This window comes from Phoenix dactylifera, chromosome 3 (genome assembly GCF_051530095.1).
Source record: "Phoenix dactylifera cultivar Ajwa chromosome 3, Ajwa_hap1_PhDact_Kaust_v1.1, whole genome shotgun sequence".
In the NCBI taxonomy this organism is placed as follows: Eukaryota; Viridiplantae; Streptophyta; class Magnoliopsida; order Arecales; family Arecaceae; genus Phoenix; species Phoenix dactylifera.
In genome coordinates, this window is record NC_143192.1 from 48,620,029 (window position 1) to 48,641,177 (window position 21,149).

At 38.3% G+C, this 21,149-nt stretch overlaps 2 protein-coding genes across 3 annotated transcripts; both read right to left on the reverse strand.

Moving 5' to 3' along the window:
* Positions 1-231: 231 nt before the first annotated feature.
* UVH1 (Restriction endonuclease, type II-like superfamily protein) lies at positions 232-9,248 on the reverse strand. 2 transcript variants are annotated; one of them, XM_008796659.5, is made up of 9 exons: positions 8,180-9,248; positions 7,785-8,011; positions 7,493-7,602; positions 6,133-6,300; positions 4,788-5,624; positions 3,716-3,826; positions 3,375-3,635; positions 2,715-2,938; positions 232-931 (listed from the first exon to the last, which is right to left on the reverse strand). In XM_008796659.5, exons 1-9 carry the CDS (start codon positions 9,073-9,075, stop codon positions 721-723), a joined length of 3,045 nt encoding a protein of 1,014 aa, XP_008794881.3. In that variant the 5' UTR covers positions 9,076-9,248; the 3' UTR covers positions 232-720. The 2 variants fall into 2 exon arrangements, with proteins under 2 accessions (XP_008794881.3, XP_026661913.3); XM_026806112.4 differs by having other exon boundaries at positions 2,696-2,938; positions 8,180-9,204.
* Positions 9,249-10,628: 1,380 nt separating this feature from the next.
* LOC103710775 (peptidyl-prolyl cis-trans isomerase) lies at positions 10,629-20,832 on the reverse strand. Its single transcript, XM_008796658.6, has 5 exons — positions 20,311-20,832; positions 18,905-19,003; positions 16,327-16,371; positions 14,690-14,827; positions 10,629-11,242 (listed from the first exon to the last, which is right to left on the reverse strand). Exons 1-5 carry the CDS (start codon positions 20,719-20,721, stop codon positions 10,862-10,864), a joined length of 1,074 nt encoding a protein of 357 aa, XP_008794880.2. The 5' UTR covers positions 20,722-20,832; the 3' UTR covers positions 10,629-10,861.
* Positions 20,833-21,149: the final 317 nt, after the last annotated feature.

Consider the following 21,149-nt stretch of genomic DNA (forward strand, 5'->3'; position numbering starts at 1 on the left):
AAAGTGATGTGGAGAAAATAGCCACACGCACACGCGCGCGCACAAAAATTACCAGTGAATAAATGATGCAAACATGCGCAGAAATCTTTACAGAGCTTTTTTTCTTGATTAAAGAGAATCCTTACAAGATCAGACAACAATATACATTACAACAAAAAGAAATGTTGCAGTTAGTGCCTGCGCAGATGTATATACACACACAATTACAAGAGAAAAAATGATGCAAACATATGCAGAAATCCTTACAGATCTTTTTCTTGATCAAAGAGATCCTTACAAGTTCAGAAAACAATATAAATTACTACAACCAGTTCAGAAAACAATATAAATTACTACAACAAGAAATGTTGCAGTTAGTGCTTGCAAAGATGCAGATATAAGGATTACATCAATAAAATCAGAATTACAAACAAATTGTATATATATTGATGGATACTCTGGTTGATCAAATGATCAGCAAGAAGCGAATCCCTTGGGTAGAAACAATCCTAACTGAAAGCACAATAAAATAATATGAATATATGACCTGGATCAACCTTGGAGTGGCATGAGAAAATTGCCTTGAACTGAAATTTATCTTTCACAGTAAAATCCATGATGCCCTTCGTTGTGTGGAACTGTAGATGTCTACGTCAAATAGGTCCACAATTTCAGACAGGCTAGTAGAAACATATGCATACACGTTGAGACTTCTCAAAATCAATTGGTGTTGCTTAAGAATTACAACATGGTGGGACACTTAGCATCAAGAAACTCCTTCAGCATCCGAGCTGCTTTCTGACTTCCCATCAGTTCTGCTAGCCTCTCAACAGGAAGAAGGGCAAGTTCAGCCAAGTTTCTGCATCCATCCATCAGTGCTCTATAATTTGAATCTGTCACCCCTGGTAGACGCCTCAAAAACTCAACTGCAGATGTGTTGTAATTTTCAGCTCTGGGACAAGTATAAAATCATAATTTTAGCTTCCCCTGAATAAAGAAACAACCCATTGCGTATTCACATATTCTATCAATTATGATCAAAATATTTGCACAGAAAATCAATGGCAGCTAAACGAAGGACCATGGACATCATATGGCATCAAAATCTTATGTCCCTTATTGTTTCATTTAAGGTAAAATTGGCTTTATACACAGTATTCCAGTCGAATTTTTCAGTTGGACTACTGAAAGTGCACCCAAAAACAGAGGGCAGGCAGGTGGAATTCAGAAGATGAGTGGCAATAAAAGATTGCAACGACAAGACATGTCACAAGCATGTCAAGGAAAATTAAGGTGCAAATGGGTTGTGCTGGATTAGGCTGGATATACAAGTATATATTGTATAGCAGCGTGGCCCCTGGCAGTGAAACGACCACACATATCCCATGGCTTTATTCCTGTGTTATTAAACGTCAAGACTGGCATTCTAGTTATTTAACCAGTGCCAACTCTTTCCTTTTCCTACTCTGTCTTTTTTCCTCCAATACCAACACTTAAGAATGTCAATGTAGAAGTGCCCCCATAAAGTGAATGCTTCAACTCGAAGAAGAGGGCACAGGTATTAAAGATGATGAAGAGCATGAAATATGCATCGCAAGCATGGTATGACTAGAGGGGCAAATAGGCTGAGATGGGGCCAACATGACCAAGACCCGATTCAAATGGATCTAAAACGTTATAACCTGAATCAGAGCAGTATACTGACTACACAGGTATTGGATTCTGACTGAATTTGAATTTTACAGACCTCACCTGACTTTCTGGACTGTTCGCATTGGGTCATATTCAATTTAGTCAGCATAAAACCGACTGAGAGAATGAATCTATCTATGAAACCTGCACCTGGTTGATACACTCAGACATATAGTAGTGATAGGGTCAAGACCATGTCAGGTCTCAACCAACCTAAATCATCTCATCTCCAAGTCACCGAGAATCTTGAGATAGGAGAGGAAAGAAGGGTGTTTCTACAGCACATGATTAACCCAGTTTCGTATGTGTGCGGTGATGTCCGTGTGCCTATGCTCTGCCCACCAATTCATTTTGTTAAGACTATTGGTATGTCAAAAAAGAGTGACAAGTGTGATCTCTAAGAAGAAAAATGCAACAGGAGTGAATTTCAAGCAGCAACAGTGTTGATTAACAGACTCGCCAATGGACATAACCCAAAGAGAACAATTGTTAATTTTTTGACACCTAGAAAGGCTATAGGCAACAGATTTTTGACCTAATTGAAAGACGATTAAGACCTCCTTAAAGTTGGAAATCATAATTAACTCTTAAACAAGTGTAATACATGTATTCGCACATAAAAGAAAGGTACCAGCTTTCCTCTCCTTCATTGCGGAAAAGATCAAAGTGTAATAGGAGTTTTCCATAGCATTCTGCTGAACATCTTCAGACAGAAAGATGGCATTGATCCAATGATTAGTAGCATTTAAATATTTGCAATTTAACAGAACAACTATGACAAGTAACAGTACACAAATTTCAATGTACAAATACACAAAATATAATATTCATATAGTTCCTCTATTGACAAGAATAGTTAGTACTATGTAACACAATGCAAAAATCTCCTATTATAGATGGAAAAACAATAATGCAAGCATGACCTATTCCTGTTTAAAGTTCTGAAAACATGGTCAATAATCAATTCAGATCACTGATCATATCCAATATAAGGTACAATGTAGATGATTCAACGAAGGTCTACCTTGCGTAATGTATCGTACCTTACATCATCTTCCACAATGCCATCTTCTGATGGCACACCTACTCTAATTGCCTTGCTTTCATCTGGTTCATCCTGGTTTGCTTTGAGTGATGCAAATATTTCTGCTGTTGCATGCACGCTCCGCGACCAGACAAGGCGCAGGCGAGGAAAGTGTAGAACAAGCAGCGAAAGCTTTGAAATTATGCTGGTTGGTGAAACATCATCACCAATTTCACTTGCAGACTGCAATATGCCATGAACAAGTTAATCCACTCACCCAAAAGAATATATTTATCTATGTAGCTTAGATAATAATACTTTGGTCATTGTAAGTACATAAATTATATATAAGATGTCTTGGCAACAATCAAAAGCTAAAGTTTTATTTCACCAAAGTCTCAATACTAGTGAAATTAGCTATGACCAAAAAAAATTAAAATAATAATAATAGGAATAAGGACAAGGGTTGGGCAATTTGTAAGGACAAGGGTCGGGCAATTTGTAAGGACAAGGGTCGGGCAATTTGTAAGGACAATATCTGACTCTTTCAAATCAAATAGATAAATATATGACTGCAAATTTGTGGTCAGACCACTTCTTAAAATTGAAGCTCCCAAATCATACACAAGATCCAACAGTCTCAGAAAAATGGCATAGTTTAACTCCAATGACACAATACCTGCAAAGAGAAGCTCTTGTCCTGTGAAAATTCGATTAGAAGCACAGGTATCCTATAGTAACGGACCATTGTTTCCACCTGATGATAGAGACGGCCCGACGCAAAGCTTTGGAATAAATCTGAAATACTTTTTCTTTCAACACAGATCAAAGGTGAAAGTACATAATCCCCAACTTCCAAAGTAACAGGTATAATTTGCATGCCCTTCTGGTGGAGAACATTGGGAAGGCTGCTCATGAACTCCCTCATATCCACTATAACCTGCAAAAACACTTACATCAGACACATCCTTGAATGGAAGTACTTGAGATATAACTATCTTGGTTCCTCACAGCAGATACCTGCATTTCTTTCTCCTTTGGCTTTATACCACCTGCCTTTCTAGTAACTGAGTTCTGAGATATAGCTGACTGTGGCTCATTAGAAGCATTAGGTCCAATGCATCGTCCATCCTGGGCAAAGTGAAATCCAATATAAATGGGAGCAGTGAATATTAAAAGAATTTAAAAAAAGTCCATGCAAACATGATTTCACCATTAGGCAATCAGGAACTTGCAGCAGACTGAAAGAGCGAATAGGAAACATCAAATCCACAATTGCAAACATGAAGAAGATAACTAAATAACAATTAGATGAAGAATCATGATTGCAAGAGAGAAGGTAGAACAGTCTCCTGTCCAGAGATACTGATACCTAAACTCAAAGCACTTAGCACACTGAACTGACCAGGAAGAATTTAAGGTTTTTTTAACTCTTTTCTTCTCTTAGATTCAATCTAAAATTAATTCTGTAGTTCATCAAACAATATCTGCTCATAAAATATTAAAAAAGGGAATAGTTCAGGGAAAAGAAGCAAAGGTTAAAGAAAATTGTGAATTTTAGGAGCAAAGGAAGTTAAAAGAGAGTATAGACTATCTGAGGCTCCACAAATTTAATAGACTAAAGGAAATTGTGCAAATAATGAAAATATGCATCAAAATCGATATCTGATGACCAAACCAGAATCAAGACAAACATAAATTCAGTACATCTAAATCACAAATAGCATCAGTCCAATGCTTTAAAATTCAGAGATGCAGGATGGTGCATGCTGTACAAAGGTCTAAAGTAGTTTAAAATCAAAACAGAAATGATAAAGGGGAAAGAATGAGTGAAAAGAATTTTACCAGTACGATGTGTATATTTAGGTCCATTTACTCTATATATAAAAGGTATATAACTGCATAGCGGACTCATATAAAAGGAATATAAACTACACGAACTCATATAGGCATTGTGTTCACATGAATATCTAAGCTAATACCAGTCTGAAACTATGAATAATATGAACAGGTATTCAAAAAAGTAAAAAGCAAAGTGTTTACAACTTAATAATACTAATAAGATGGAGAGAGTAGTGGTTGGAAATCATACCTGATCCACAGGGATCATCATCAGGGACTTCTGCCTAATCAGACTTTCAAATGCAGCATTTTCCCTGCGTATGCTTGCATCAAACTTTTGCACCTCAGTGGAATCTTCATAAAACAGAAAATAAACTTTCAAATTTTTTGATTGATTGTCAGCTTTATAAATTTCAATTTCTCTAACAAAGGTCATATCTGGATGATACACAATAATTACAGAAGGCTTCCAGACTTCAAGAATATGCTGGTCACTGTCTAGTGCATAAAATTGCACCGGTGGAAGCGGCTTAGCATCAGTAAACTCTGCAGTAGCGGACTCTTGTCTCTGCCTCCGAGGAACACCTTTACCATCAGATGAACTTTTTAGAGCTACCTCCTGAAAACCCTGTAATGATTCTGCACCAGTTTCACCTTGTGTTTTCATTACACTATCAGTTTCACCTTGTTGTTCCCCCTTTTCTAAACTGGCATTGTCAACTATTTTGTTTTCCACTGGCTTTTCACTTTTCTTTCCAGAAACTTGCACCTTTGCCACAACTTTGTTTGGCTTCCCTTTCCCTCTTCCTTTTCCAGACCCCTTTCTTCTAGTCTGAGGTCGAGAATCATTTCCAACATCAATTACTTCTTTAACTAAATTGCTAATCTCTGATGCTGCTGCTAACAGAGCATCATTCTCAAGCTTGGATATGCTGCTAGGTTCTGTACTCTCACTAGATCCACTAGCAACCACACCGTCAAGTAAACCAAAGCCTTTAGGCTCCTGAGATCTTTTTCTGTTGCGTTTCCGTAAGCCCTGCAACTGAGCCTTGCCCAGCAAGTACTTCTCCCACTCTTCTCGCAGGACCTGTCAAATGAAAAAAGACTTGTACCCTGATCGAAGATGGAAGCAAGATAGTCCTTGTATCTATAAACCTCCTCTTAAATAACAAAACCAACAATTTAATTTAGATGTGCAATGAAATCCAACTAAAAAAGACAAAAACATAGAGCATATGCCGATTAACTGTAAGATATTAAAAAAGCAATGTAGTCTTTATTTTGCAGATTGTTATCCAAATGAAAGTTCACAATGTAATAAGAATAAATGTAACACATACTAACTGGAAGAAGGCTTAGTACCAATAATAAGTCCATATAAAGCCATGGAACCTGATAGGTAAACTTAAAACCTTTGCAAATTATTCAAGAGATCACCTGAAGAGAGAAAGGGGGAAGAATATAGAATGTTGAGGGAAACTAACTTGAGTATGGGAAAAGGATAGCCAAAACTACACACTGGGCACTGCTATGGGTTGAATATGTTGACAACCAAAACAAACTACTATAACAAGTTCAAAACTGTGGAGAGGCACCTGATTTGGGCCTTTAAAGATGCAATCTTCCAACTGCAAGCATGACCGTTCATCTTTACAAGCTACCAAGACAAAGTTGTTATTATCCCTTCCATCTTCAACTATAAGTTGTCCTTCTCTTGACTGAGTTTCCTTTCTGCGTTCTTCTTCTATCTCTTCCAGCAATTCCTGCAGTAATTATTTCATGATCTTAGTTGCTTTTGGCACATTCTGAAACAAGACCGAAACATGTGACCTCTAAATAGAAGAAAGCATCAACGAACACATAATTATTTTTATAGATATTCAAATCATTTTTATTCTCAAAGACTTCAGTTTAGTTGGCAAGTGCCAGAACTTCAGATCAGTTTCTTCATTTGATGCTCTTGGGAAAAAAAGAACAGATAATTAGAGTTCATTATTTTATTCTTCTTGGGCTAGCATTAGAGTTTTGGAGATAAGGTATTATTTTAACTTAGATGAAGACAACATTTCTTTGAATATTAACATTTTTTAAAATTTCATCATCAACATGCTCATTGTAAATCTGTTAATGTAACTGTTTTTAAAATGTTATTCTAACAAGAGGACCCTTCCACTAGAAAATCGTCATTGCTTCATTTGCAAGATTATAAAGTTCAGCGTAAAATTTTGAGCTCAACAAGCTTATACATATTCACAAGGACTGGGCCTTTTCTTCATTCCATACGAGGCAATACCAACACAATTTTCATGGATCTTAGAGCTCTTATGGACCTTGATTAGTATTTAATTTCACAATATTCATCTATAGTACAATGATCTGCAAAACCATAAAGCTAATGGGAAATTTAAAGAAGGAACTAAGAAATAAGAGATAAACATAGTACGGAAGATGATTCCAATATTACATGAAACAATACTTAAATGCTTGCTGAGAAAAAATAAACCATGTATTTGTCAATAACTTCATAATTTTCATTCACAATGCAATGTTTTAGATGTAAATCTAAACCTAAGCCCATATATTTTATATCTTAATCGATCACAGCACTCCCACAGTTGACTGTTGTTAGAAGTTTCAAATATACATAAGTTTAATATGACAAGGTCACACTTAAGGAACTAAATATGCTGACATGATCCAAGAATGAGCTGACTTCCACAGTTTTAAAGAAAATAGCACTTGCTTAACAAATTACAAGAGCTATATACATAAAATAGGGAAAATGCATTAGAGATTTAAGCGATCTATTTGAACAAAGCCCATTATTTTCTTAAAGATACAACTTCCTACTAATACAATATGTAAGAAATCCCCCCAACTACTTCCTTAATAAGTCAAAAAACAGATTGAAGCCCAGATATTTTTAAAGAAAAGCAATGGAACTCACTCACTCACACGTAACACCTTCCATTTTGGTGCTTCTTCTAAAACTTCATCTAACACCACACCCACATTTGACTCCACCCTCCCGCCATCGGTCTCGTTAGAAAGAGCAGCTCCACTTTCTGAGAAAATACAAGTCCATTAAAACAGCATGATGTCTCATGTATTTTGATCAACTGGAGTTTCATTGAACCAGTTTTCTTGGAAAGAATGAATTCCCAAATTCATTCTTTCGCTGACACATGACATTGTATTTTTGAACGATATCGGCAAAGAAGAAACAAGTGTGTCAGCAAGCACCTACCGCGTTGTTTCTCCCTCTTGTGATCATCATTCGCTTTCCTCTTCTTGCCTGGGGCACTCTTACCATCTGCACTAATTTTCAGACCATCTGCTCGGACCACCTGGTAAACACGCTTCTTTGCAAGCTCAAATATCTTATGGCTTGAGTCAGCAAAAATCCAAACCGACCTAACTCCTTCCGACACTCTCAGTGTATCCAAATACTTCAAATAAGTCACAGCATCATACCTAGTTACAATTGCCAGAGACCAGAACTCAGAAATCAACATTGGCAACATGTACAATCCGAAGTTCACTCGAGAGGGGGGGAAAGAAACTTTTTTTTATTTCCAACCAACAAGATTTCTCAAAAGCGATAATCTGTCCATAAAAAGGGGGGGAAATAAATAGTGTTACCTGACGAGATAATCTAACAATTTCCTCAGGGTCTTCAGATCGCTGACCAGCTGCTTGGTCTTCTTGCCAATGGTGTGCCAGATGGGGTCGAGCTGCCTCCTCACAATCTCATCGAATGACTTGAACAATCCTTTCTCGACCGTGAGGTCCTCGACGTCGACCTTGTTGGTCCTCCTCAGCTCCTTGAGGCAAGCGTCCATCGCCTCGAGCACGGCGGTCTGGATCCCCTTCATGGCAGGGGTCATCGGAACCCTGACATCAATGACCTTCGGTGGGTTGTGCTCGAGGTCAGCGGAGACCTGGACGTGGAAGCGGGGCCAGAGGTGGAGTCGGCGGATGAAGAGGCACTTGAGGATGCGCTCGGCCTTGGCGAAGCCGGCGACCATGGCGTGGGGACGGTCGGAGAAGGCGCGGACGGGGGCGGAGCGGGAGAGGGAGCGGAATACGCGGGCGATGAAGGCCTCGGTGGAGGTGTCGGAGAGGCGGTGGGCGTTGAGGACGAGAAGGCCGGCGACGGCGGAGGGGGGCACGCGGGAGTTGAGAAGGTCGGCGATGAGGATGCGCGGGGTGACGAAGAGGGCGGCGCCGGAGGAGTAGATGGCGGTGCGGTGGTGGGAGGGGAGGTCGCCGGGGATGTCGGAGGGGAGGGGAGGGTCGGAATTAGGGTTAGGGTTGGGGGTGGAATCGGCGTGATGGAGGCGGCGGAGGGATCGGACGATGGCGGATTTCTGGGAGTCGGAGGCGGAGAGGATGAGGAGGGAGCCTTGAGAGGGGTGGTGGAGGAGGAGAACGGAGGCGACTAGGGAGGGGAGGGAGAGGCCGGAGGAGAGGACTACGAGGCCGCCATTGGGGTCCTCCAGGAGGTTCGAGATTATTTGCTCCTGGAACGGGAGCATCTTCTCGTTCCCTGTTCTATACTTCTTGTTCTTTTATTCTTCTTCTGCCATTCCGCGTTGAATTAACTTTATTCTTCTACTATTCTTGCTTGGGATAACTTTATTCTGGTCCAAGAGAAGGGGATGGGAGGGAGGGAGGGAGACAGGAGGTAGGGTTTGCTGCTTGTTATAGTGGAGACGTGCAACGGGTAGAGCGCTGGTTGACCGTTGACGCCATGGACGGACTGGAATTCATCACGCGCGTTGCACGTGACTTATTAGCTATAACTCACGAACTTGTGAGCGGGTAATGCCGCAATGGGCAGGATAAAAAAGTTGTCATTTTACAGGTTATTCCTTCTAGTTAAATGTATTTGTCGAACGGCGGTGATTATATTGATAAAGAAAAGGGAAAGGTGAATGATTTTAGTTATTAGCATTGATGCACAGATAAATGCAAATGCTGCATTATCCAACCAACGGGTGCTTAGCATTTGTATGCAGGTTTTACGTAGAGTCAGTCTTTTGGGCTTTAAAAGAGTTCATTTGGTTTGAAATTTTGTGTCCAATTATATGCATGTTAAACATTGTAAAATCATGAAAACACTAAATTGATTATGTCATGTGATAAGAATTCTAGTATTAATAATTTTTTCTTGAATGTAAGATGAATGGAGATGCGATTTGTTATTTGTTGTTAAAAACAGAGGCAAACAAGAATGATGTTTTTTTGGCAAAGAAGCAAGTCATGCATGTAGGCTTCTGTATCTACAGGTTGTAATTGGTTTCAGATAGTGGATACCACGCATGGAGGCCGCTGGGGATGCATGATGTTTTCCAGAACAACATGAACTGGTTGCAAAAAATGAAAAAAATCGTTAAGTATTTCGCCATGCTAGCCGGATATATTGCAACAAATTTCCAACCTGAATACTTATTTAGGTAATTGGGAAATGGTTCTGTTATTGAAAAAATACTAGTTACCCTAAAACAAAAATCTTAGGTCACATATCATGCATCTATAAGACAAGAAGATTAAATCAGCCTTACACAAGTACATGGGTGTGCAAGTGCACACCTATACTAATGGAGAGAAGCAGTGTGAGGGGTAAAGAGAGAGAGAACAGATTGTGCACTACAATCATACATTGCATCATCGGTTGCCACGGCCTGCCCACATGGAACACGCGACTTGGTTGACCAGGATGCGAACCCCAGATGGATCAGGATGCGAGTTCAGGATGCGAGTTCTATGTGCGTTAGGCGGACCTCCACATGGGATGCACGTCCTGGCCGCACTCCGGGCAACTGCTTACGGGCTCCCCATTTTACCCATTCTAAAACACGGATCAAGGAGTATGATATGCTGTGAATTGACGGGCGTACGAAACCAGAAAGACGCAAAAAAGCTAAAAGACAGGAACCCCCTCCATAAGAGATGCACGGCTGTTCGACCCCAATCTTCTATGAAGAGTTCGAGAACATCCATCTAGATAGGAGCTAACCAAAGCTCATTAAATTATATAAAATTTATTTAACGACACCAACAGACAGAGAACAGACACCAAAAACAATTTGCAGAAAAGGAGCTGCTCCGGCCTTTTTTTGATTCTCGTTCTTTTTTATCCCCTTTTTTATTAATAAACTTCTATTGGTGCTTTATATGCTTAACAAAGGAGTACATCCCATTTCAGTCCGCAGTATACAACAAAAAAACAAGCATACATCAAGAGCCAAATGAGATCAGCAGGGCCAGGAATACAACTCTTCAGAGCTAGCAAGTGAATCAACGCCAGACAACAGGTAACTAGGACTCCTTTGAAGTAGAGTTTGAATTTGCATTGAGGTTGAGATGACCATGGCTGTTTGTGATTCTTTTGAGCCCGAAAGGGACAGGTTTTTCCAACACTGACACATTAATGTTATTCCAGACATCTGGCTTCGTTGGGAGGTTTGCTATTTTCTCTGCTATCTCCATGTCTTCGGGCAGAACAGAACCGAAAACCGTGTATGCTCCTTGCCACTCATCATGATTTGCTAGGCTGATGAAGAACTCTGGGCCCGAACCAACCCATGCGACCGACCCCCTTCTAATTGTGGGGCATGCCTCTGCTGGTATCTTTTCGAATGGAAGCCCCCCCGCTTCAAGTGTTCCTTGAATCATTCCATAAGGAGGGCCAAAAGAAGCCTATATAGTTCATGAGAGAAAAACATTAGTGTGGAGGGAAAACAAACTTCAGAATGAACACCTTTAGCAGGCTAGCATGTGTGATAAAACATAAAATAATGAAATTAGAGAAGAAAACTGCATTTAGGAGTTTACCGTATGAATAAACAAGTCGTAAGTGCTGTTGTGCATGGGACTGACTTAAGAGGCAAAACAGTATGTGAATGGAGATACGATGCTGAAACTGACAATGTAAATCTGAACAAGCAAATCACAATAACAAAACAAGATATACATGAGAACCACCAAGCATAGCATGTCGTTTCATTGGGAGCAAGCCATTTGAGTATCTAGAATGACAATATCAGAAACAGAATCTCTGGAATTTAAATAATATGACTTTCAAGCATTCCGCTGATATCACAATATCAAGTTTGTAGATATTTTATATTCGTAAATGCTGTCGTGGCTAGCTGAGCAGAAGAGGGAGTAAAAAGGAAGTGAATAGATAAAAGTGAGCAAGAGAAGGCACTCAAAACAGGCAACTGGATACCTTCAAACCACGACTGCAAGCCAGACACAAGATTGGAAAATGGGACAAAATCCAAATTAGATAAATGTAGAAGCCAGCTAATGCAGGGGATTAGGGCTTTGCGGAGACTATGAAGTATGAAGAGATAGGTAATGTATGTTTGAGATAAGTTCATTCAACTATCATTGAAGAAATAGACCCATGGCAGTTATTTAAGATACATTCATCTTCAGAGTGAATCAATTAGTGAATTTTTATTAGCATCCTCAGGAAAAGTTACCCCAGCAGTGGATCACCTTGCTGGGTTTTCATCCTCACAAGCAGTGATGATGTTGCTGTTGATTTAAATCTTGACAAAATGTAGGCCTTGAACTTTATAAGCCAATTATTAAGAGCTTGAGAAAGGGGCTAAAAATCCTCCAGGTAACCATGGCTCAGGCTAGTGGGTCATTCCATGCAAGTTCTAGAGATGCTGGTTATGATAGCTTTGGCAGCAGAACCATCTAGTCTGGCAGTGCTTCCCATTACCAGTATAAAATTGATTATTGCAAGAATCTGCACTGATATGGATTTTTAAATTACAAACTCCCATCCAGGACTAAATTGCAGAAAGAATGTTTCATGTACTCCTTACGATATGCTTATCAAGAACTTCTCCTGTTGCTATAGGTGCTGAGTGTTTGTCATAAAACTGGCTGGCTACAAGCAGAATGATTTTTTCCTGCCACATGGGATTGATAAGGGAAGTCACCAGATTCCTTAACTGGATATTGATAAGAATTGCTTAAAATATCTCAAGCAAATGATGATTGGCATGACCTTGTAGAACATATATGGATCTAACCAACACGTCATATTAGCAGCAATCTTGAGATTGAACCTCGGTATCAGATCATGCTTTGGCATGATGAAGATTACCTCATAAGGTTTTTATTTTGCTCATTTCAGCAGAAAAGCACTCCAAGGTGAAGTTTTATATGTGCACAATCTGTACTGCATGATGAAAATTTCTACTCCACAAACAAAATTTGGAGTGAAAACCAAGATAAAATCACTAACAACTTTAAAACTATTTTAATTTTTACAACAGCAGCAACAAAATTGGAGGCAGAACATAAGAACAGACAAGAAAAGAAATTTAGTGAACTATAAATTTCAGAGAGGCAGTAAGGAAATGAGCAAATTGCTGACCTTATAGGCCCTGTTTGGTAGCCGAATAAGTTGGATCAGAATTAATGAGCTAAACTATCCCTGACTCACTTTAACCTGGAGTGAACCATTTCACCCTATAGGGTGGAATAGTTTGCTTTAGGATAAAAAGAAAAATGAATGCTATCAACTTTTCAAAATGCCTATTCTATTCATGGAAAAAAGTGGCTTTTTTCAAGAGGGTGTTTATTCCATCTTATTTTGCAACCAAAAAAGGTCCTAGAAAGTGAAATTGATAACCTACTATCTAGCATCTACACCCAATTTGGCATTGCTTTTGAAGAGCCAGAAAGCACCTTTTAGAGATCCAGAAGCTCTTTTAGGTGATTTTGTGGTGTTTAGTAAAAATTTGAAAAGCTTTCTACTTCCTCTAAAAAATTGAAAAAAATCGACTAGGGAAAAGCTCCAATTTGGAGCTTTTGAGCGAAAAGGTCTACTAGAGAAGAGTCATGAAGCTGTTTTCAAAAGCTTACCCACCCAAGAGGCTCGGGTTCAAGTCCCTATAAAGGAATTCTTTTAAAGTTAATTTAAAAATACTTTTATTGCCACAATCATTTAAGTTTGTCCTTTATTGCCAACTGTACAATTAAGAATTTTGAATTTTAAGCTCATGATATTCTTTGTTACGTGGTAGTCACCCATAAAGAAATATTGTATTATTTATTATATCATTTAGATTAAATATAAAATAATTTTTAAATTAACAATACATTATAATAACGTACAGTATGATAACAATATAATATAACATAATATTAGTAAAATATAAATATACTATATTATATTATAAGAATATTATAATATTGTCATGGTAAATATATTTTTATAATCATTTATAGTAATATAATATTATTATATGATACTAGTATGATAATAGTATATAATATAAACACACACACACTCTACTAATATAGTGTAATATTGTATAATAGAATATGTATAATATATAATATATAATATTAATACCACTATAATCATATTATAGTATATAATATAATACTATTATAATATATATTAAGAGCTCAAATAGTGAAAGCTCTACTTCAGTTTTTCAGACAAAAGCTCTACTACCTACAGAAATACCAAACAGGACCTTCGTATATAGCTCGTCGGACCTAGATTTTGTCCCATGCTTCAGTTAAGAAACTCTAGTCTTTTTAGAGTTGCTTGTAAATTTATCCTAATAAATTAGATAGGGACCAATTAACTTTGAAAATTAGAAAATTGCTTGATTGTATCAAAAAATCAAGGTTGACATTTATTTTTTAAATTTAATAAACCGATTGCTATTGGCATGACAAATAAAATTGCTAAGTTAAAATTAGTTTATAAATCGAGCTGAAGAAATCTTCTGCAAAGGTGAAGAGCATTTCCAGAGCAGTTTCTTAATTTTGCTTGTAAGACCGAATTGGTTATCTTATTTCTATCTGCCAAGACATGCCCTCCTTTCTAACTATGCTGCATAGAGGAAAAAGCTGAAGTAGTCCATGTCATGCAATAGCAACCTAAGTATCACTTTTCATAGTCTCTTTTAACGTCAGGATTTACATTATATCAGGTGAACCAAGAAGTAAATTGCATGTTAAGAATACCATGTCACATAACATGACTCAGTTATATGGTCAAAAATCTGTTCCACTTCAACGACGATCTGATACTTTATGTAATGAACTACTAACAGGTGGGAGCAAAACTCAAATGCTAAAGTGATATATGAGTATTCTTACATCTGCTATGTGGTTCCCTTTAGAATCCCAAGAATGGCCTCGTCCTTCAGCTCGATGAATTTGGCAACCATCATAGAGACGCAATTGCAACAGCTCAACAATATAAGCCACAGAATGTGGAGCACAGTCGGGGAATAGCTGCATCAATTTAAACTATCAGAGAATGTACATGGATAGCTAAAGCAGTTGCACTGCTTATACTCAGAAACTAATGTTGCTGGCAGGGAAAAACAAAAAATAAAAGAAGATATTTAAAATGAAAGGAACATTGTTCTAAGTACCCGCAGCACATGCACTTGAAATGTTAAAACGTAAGGTGGAAGTGGTAATACAGCAACTTGGCCAGTAGATGAACATGGTTCGCTATATATATCCACATTTTGTGCTTACATGAGATCACAAGATTCAGATTCGTAGAATCTGAGGGAATGAAAAAAGTTGCCAACATTTTTCCCAAACGCTTTTACCAGAAGTGGTGACATTGAAACCACATAGAATGACTTTGTTAGCTTTGAACAAAATGGAAGCCATCAAACTGACAGAACACCAAAACCAGAGAAATGGGTTTCACCTACCCATATTAAATGTAACCATGAACAAACAAGTATGCTTTAGAAGAGATGGTCCTTTCGTGGTAAATACGGTACCTCAGACTATAGATAGAAGCACTTAAGATTTATGACAGTAACAAGAGAGGTTGACAGATGTGTCGCGGATATTCATTTTAAAAACACGTCTTTTGGTGCGTACAAGATCTAGTATGCTACAAGGTGGAGACTTGAAAGTCAACTTGGGTCCTTCCATTGGCGGCATGTTTTACCATTTTTGAGAAGAAGTTAATGTGTTTGAAAAGAAAGAAAGGAAGGAAGATCCTTTTGTCGAAAAAGACTGCAGGTGGTAACTGCTACACTAAAGGCTTGTTTGTCACTAAAATGCAATGTCCTTTCTTTTGTCACCAAAGGCTGCAGGTGATAGCTTCTACACCAAAGGCTGTTTCTCACTAAAATGAAATGGCTTGAAGATTGAGTTACTCGATAACTGGTATTACTATGAAGATCTCTTTTACCTTCATAAATGAGAGTAGTGACAGTTTTGTGTCTAATCACATCTTCCATGTCTTAAATATCTAGCTATTTTTGCTACTTAAACCAACCTATATGCTCCTGTGAAACTTCTATTCTTAACCTCGCCATCTTCTATAGAAACATCTTATCAATGGAAATACATAATAAGTAATTGCCAATGCTTATAATGATTTTTTTTCCAAAAGCAATTGTAGATAACCATGCAAAATTATCACTTCAAATAATCAAAAGAATAACACCTAATGTATCGTATCATTGAAACAGAGATGTCTAGAGCTAAAATAGAGGTAAAGCAAACAAATGAAATTAACAAGATTAACTAAGATAACCCTAATAGAGAAACTTCGATTAAACAATTTAATAAAGGTAACACAGTGAAAGATAAACAATTATTGATCAGAATAGTTAAGCTGGCAAAGACATTAACATCCTATGGGATGGTCATGAAGATATTTTTCTATGTGTGACAATTGAGAAGCCAAGTCATTCCATTAAGAAATATCTACAAAGAGGTTTTGTCATATATGAATAGTTAGGATAACTAGCACTTACTTTGATATGAAGAGTTCCATAATCTGTTTCGAAGCCGACAATGCCCTATATGAGAAAAAAGAAAAGCAAATTATGAGGATTTGCTACTTCTGAAATTATATAGTAAGTAATCAATTTAACAAACAGATAGCTTGTAAATTCTTTATGTTCACTAGAATATTATTCATAATACCAAATTGCTAATTGACGAAAGAATTATTTTGCAGAATTAGGTGTTGTTATTCAGAAAGAATAAAGAAAGGAAAAGAATGAGATAAATGCTAGGATAACAAATTGTTAAAACATATCAACTAATTTAAACAATACAGTTTGCTTGAGGAAAAAAAATTAAACAATACAGTTTCAATAATGTAATGATTAGAAGCTTTTTCTACTATAGAAGGAAAGGACAACCCTTAGTGAGACATGAGCTAACACTGTAATCCTCTATATAACATATAGGCAACATGCTAGAGTCCCAACTTCCTAACAACCACTTTTATTTTTTCTTAAATATAAAAGTGTTGTTTTCTGTTGGAGCCTTTGAGGATCTATGGACAAAATAGTTTGACTATAACTAATAATCTAACAACATTTGGTACTAAGTGAAGAGTGTGGCAGCATTTACTGCATCGCCCTGACTTCTATCTTAAATATATTAAAAAATAAGTAGAAATAAAGCAGAAAATCCGGAATGTTGCAATTTTTTGTCATCCATACCACACTCTGTAATTGAATTTGCTGTCCCTATGGAAAATTTTACATGGTACACTATAAGAAAAGAGAATGTGGATGCCAAGTAAAAAAGTACTCAAATCTTCTCTATGCCAGTGTTTTTTCTTGGAAAAAAAAGTAAAGTGCAAAGTTACATGGAAGACATGGTGTACCGTTGCAAGTTCTTTTTATCCAAATGGACAGCATGATCACCACTTGTAATCACTATCTAGAGTTGTCTCACCTAATAAAGCAAAGCACTGAAGCGAACTTCACATTTCATGTATAAAATTCAAAAGACAGGACGCTTTAGGAATTTTCGAACAACAAAAAGTGAGACATAATGCTACATCAAAATCCTTCTTTCTTCATCTGTAGCTGAGGGAGGATATAGGCAGAAACATCCCCAACTGATCAATTGTTAAAGCTGCTATTGACTGCTTCATTTCATTCAATGCCAATTTAGTTGATTTATCTTTCAATTTCAGTAAATTAATTATCATTCTTAGGGCTGCAAAATGAATTGAGTTGTTCATAAACAGCTCAGTGTCAGCCTAATAGCAGGTTTGATTGAGCTCATTCAACCAGGAAAAAAGCTCAATTTTAACATCATTAATAACTCCTGGGGGAGGTGGCCAATTCATATTTCATATAGAAAACATGCACACGGAGAAAGAGGAGTACACAAGAGAGGAGCCCATTGAGGGGAGGCACTCGTACACAAGCAAACCCTGAACACTTTCAATAAGGAAGAAAAAAAAGAAAAAATATAAGAAAGCTCAGCACGGATTGATATCAAGCTCAGTCATGCTCGGCTCTATATCAGATCAAGATTGAATACCTCTTTCATATAATGAGTTGAGCCTAAGCAGATTAATACTCGGCTCACCGTGGAGCATTTGCATCTCTAATCACTTTGCTAACATTTGGTCATATCAGTTATAAATCACTTAATATGTTGGAAGCTTAATCGGATTAAATGTAAAATTTTCCAGGCATCACTGGGTCTTCAACAGTAAGCGGTAGTGAGAGAGAACATACAATCAACATTTACACATTGCCTAGTTTCTTATGTTGTTCACTGATGCGTTCTTTTATACTTATTATGGACTTGTCCACAGATTATATACATGCAGCTTAATATGGTATTATACACTCTGGGCATGCTTGAACATTTGGTCTACATTTTTAATGGTACCAGAGCCATAATTGTTGGCTTGAGACCATTAAACCATTATCAAACCTTGATATATTAGATATGGGATTTCTGTTACGAGAATCATGCCTTGCATGAATTCCCTAGTACTTGGTTGTTGGTAGTTCACAAAGTCACATATTGATAGTGCTTTCCCTAATTTTCTTCCTCATGAAGCCATTTTCAGCCTTTAATTACTTCTATGAGGATCAGATGAAGCTTCTCTGCCACCAATGATAGCCCTATACCTTTGCATGGGCTCATTTACGAGTAATTTTTTTGGCACGTATTTGTACTCTTTCACAGTAATCCTATTCTGCTTGAGATGATCTAACGTTATGGACTTAAGTGTATCCAAAAATTGGACAGTGGGGCCACATATCACTGCTTCTGCCCCTTAATTTAGTCGCATGAAACTTGGGTTGCACTGAGTTTGTGAACCTAAATTTATACAACAACCAAGTCTAGGCTCTATGAGAACTCAATGAACTATAAAGAAAGCAAGTTCATGGTACCTTTCCTCAAATTGGCAAGCACAATACAATTGCAGTGTCAAATGTACGAGATCTGAATGAAAGTATTACGATAACAATAGTAGGATCATAAAATGCATGAAGATTGTATAATGTAGCAAAGGAAGGTTAACACAGAATGTCTATATCACAAATACTCTGAACTTTCAAAACTTACCTCTCCTTTTCCAAAAATGAGACCAGAAGTCCAAATAACCTTTTCCCCGGACTCTTGCAGAGCAGGAAACAAGACATCCTTCTGTTTTTTCAACCAGCACTGAGGACAAAAGCAAGATAAACCATCAATTCTCTATCAGGTAGAAGTTTAATTATCGTGTCCGAGACTTGATAAATCTCCATTTGCGTTGATGTGTGGAATCTTGGAAAAAAAAAAAAATCAAATTCACTGTCTTTATGAACAACCATCAAATAAAAATTCACAAGTTTTTTGGGGAAAAAAGTCAAGTCAAGCATGAACTGTCTCCAACAAAGATATGAACTTGCATAAGCTTCCAAAAAGCTTAGAAGGCTATGGGGCATCATTCAAATTAGTCATATATTCTTTACAGTACAGGCTACGCAAAAGATCTATGATGATGAAATGTTTTCACTGTTAAGCCTTTTTTTCTTAACAATTTGGATAATGTTTTGCCAGCCTGGAAGTGTAGCTTGATGTCATTCTTTATCCAATATAACTCTTGTTGGTAGAGAAGCAGAAAATTTATTAGAACTTTGTTTGGTTACAGCAGCATCTTATATACTCGAAGCAAAACTATGAATATGATTTTTGTTGGAAATCAAGAATTTATTCCATTACAAGGGAAAAGGTCAAAAGGAAGTGGAGAGAAAAATGAACTCACCAAAATACCAAGAAAAGATGCGAAATTATTAGCTAAGAAATTAGCAGGATGATTTCTCCCAAAAGAAGGAAAAACATCGATCCAAATCATAACCTCTTTCAGTGAGCTTGTCGCAAGCCAAAACCTTCCCTTGGACCACATCACAGGAGGCCAAGAATGTAATGCAATATGAAATATGCCAAAAGATTATGTCGACGCTTCACTTGGCCTTCCATCCCCAATCACTCCTATCGCCTTCATGGAGATATGAAGAGCGCCACTGAAGGTTAAGAAGGGGCACAAGCTCCTCAACTCATGTTTCTCCTAAGAGATCGGCATCACGGCAACTTATCTTCTCTCACCACAGAACAATTTAAACATACTGAATCAAAGCATCTTTCTTTACAAAGAAAAGCATTCTCGAAGGAAATGCATCCAGGGAACAACTATCTAGCCATTTTAATGAATCAAAAATCAAGCACATTAAAGCAGAAAAATTATTATCATTCCTAACAATCTCAAATGCTAAGAACAAGCAAATACATAAATATCAACGAAAACAGAACGAGTCACATCCAATATCAGCCGCCTAACTACTTCAATCAAAAACCAACAAAAAGAATAAAACTTCCTCCTTTCCCGAAATTTTGACGTCAACGATTAAGAAAAAAAGGCAACTTTAATCCAACACATCAATAAACAAAAAAGTCAGCTCAAAAAAGAAGATGGAGCAGAAAATACTGACCTCCCCAAATTTATTCCCACATCGCTCCTTATCCCCGCAAAACACCCACGAATCGCAGAGGCACGGTCCATCCAAACCACCGCACATCGCCTTGCAAGCCAGACAGCACTCCCTCGGTGTGTTGAACTTGTGATCGGTGCCCCACTTCACGGCGGCCCCCCAGAGCTCCAGATGCTCGACTCCCCTGCAGCATTCCTCCTCCCCTCCTCCTCCTCCAACCATCTCCCTCACCTCGCCGCCCGACGCCCGGCCCGGGCCAACGGCGGAGACCGAGAAGATGCTGCCCGGGCGACGGACGGCCACGGAGACGACCATGTAGGCCAGAGAGCAGGAGATGAAAAGCACCGCGAGGACGATCCAAATGGAGGCGCGGTTCCTGCCGCCGCCCGGATCGCCTGGCCTTCTACCCATTGATGGAAATTTTAGGGATTCGAGAGGAGAGAGGAGGGAGGTTGCGGTAGAGGAGAAGCCCTCCTGGTCTCCCCCCTCTTTGGCAGAGTAATGGTGAGAATTTTAAAAACGGAAGGGGTTTTGTTGAGAAATTACACCCTGGACCACATCGAGAGTAGGGCTGGAAGTGGGCCGGGCTGGGCCGGGCCAAACCCCTACCCAAGCCCGGCCCGAAATTTTTTTCCGGGCTTCGGGCCGGGCCCGGGCCCGAAAAATCTTAAAGGAACCAGGCCCGAGCCCGGCCCGAGCCCGGCCCGAGCCCGTTTGGGCCAGCCCGTTTGGGCCAGCCCGGCCCGTTTCTCAAGTGCTTGCGGGATGAGGAAGAGAAAATAAATCGAAACACAAAAACTGAAAACAAATTGCGACAAGGAAATTGATCGTTTAGTCAT

What these genes read in the sequence shown, in the direction of transcription:
- UVH1 (XM_008796659.5), bottom strand. Translation starts at nt 9,075, where the DNA reads ATGCTCCCGTTCCAGGAGCAAATAATCTCGAACCTCCTGGAGGACCCC. An exon ending in TTGTTAGATTATCTCGTCAG is followed by an intron (nt 8,012 to 8,179) that starts GTAACACTATTT and finishes AATTGTAACTAG; the next exon opens with GTATGATGCTGTGACTTATT. An exon ending in CAAGAGGGAGAAACAACGCG is followed by an intron (nt 7,603 to 7,784) that starts GTAGGTGCTTGC and finishes GTATTTTCTCAG; the next exon opens with AAAGTGGAGCTGCTCTTTCT.
- LOC103710775 (XM_008796658.6), bottom strand. Translation starts at nt 20,721, where the DNA reads ATGGGTAGAAGGCCAGGCGATCCGGGCGGCGGCAGGAACCGCGCCTCC. An exon ending in TCATTTTTGGAAAAGGAGAG is followed by an intron (nt 16,372 to 18,904) that starts GTAAGTTTTGAA and finishes TTTCTCATATAG; the next exon opens with GGCATTGTCGGCTTCGAAAC. An exon ending in AAGGGAACCACATAGCAGAT is followed by an intron (nt 11,243 to 14,689) that starts GTAAGAATACTC and finishes TGAACTATATAG; the next exon opens with GCTTCTTTTGGCCCTCCTTA.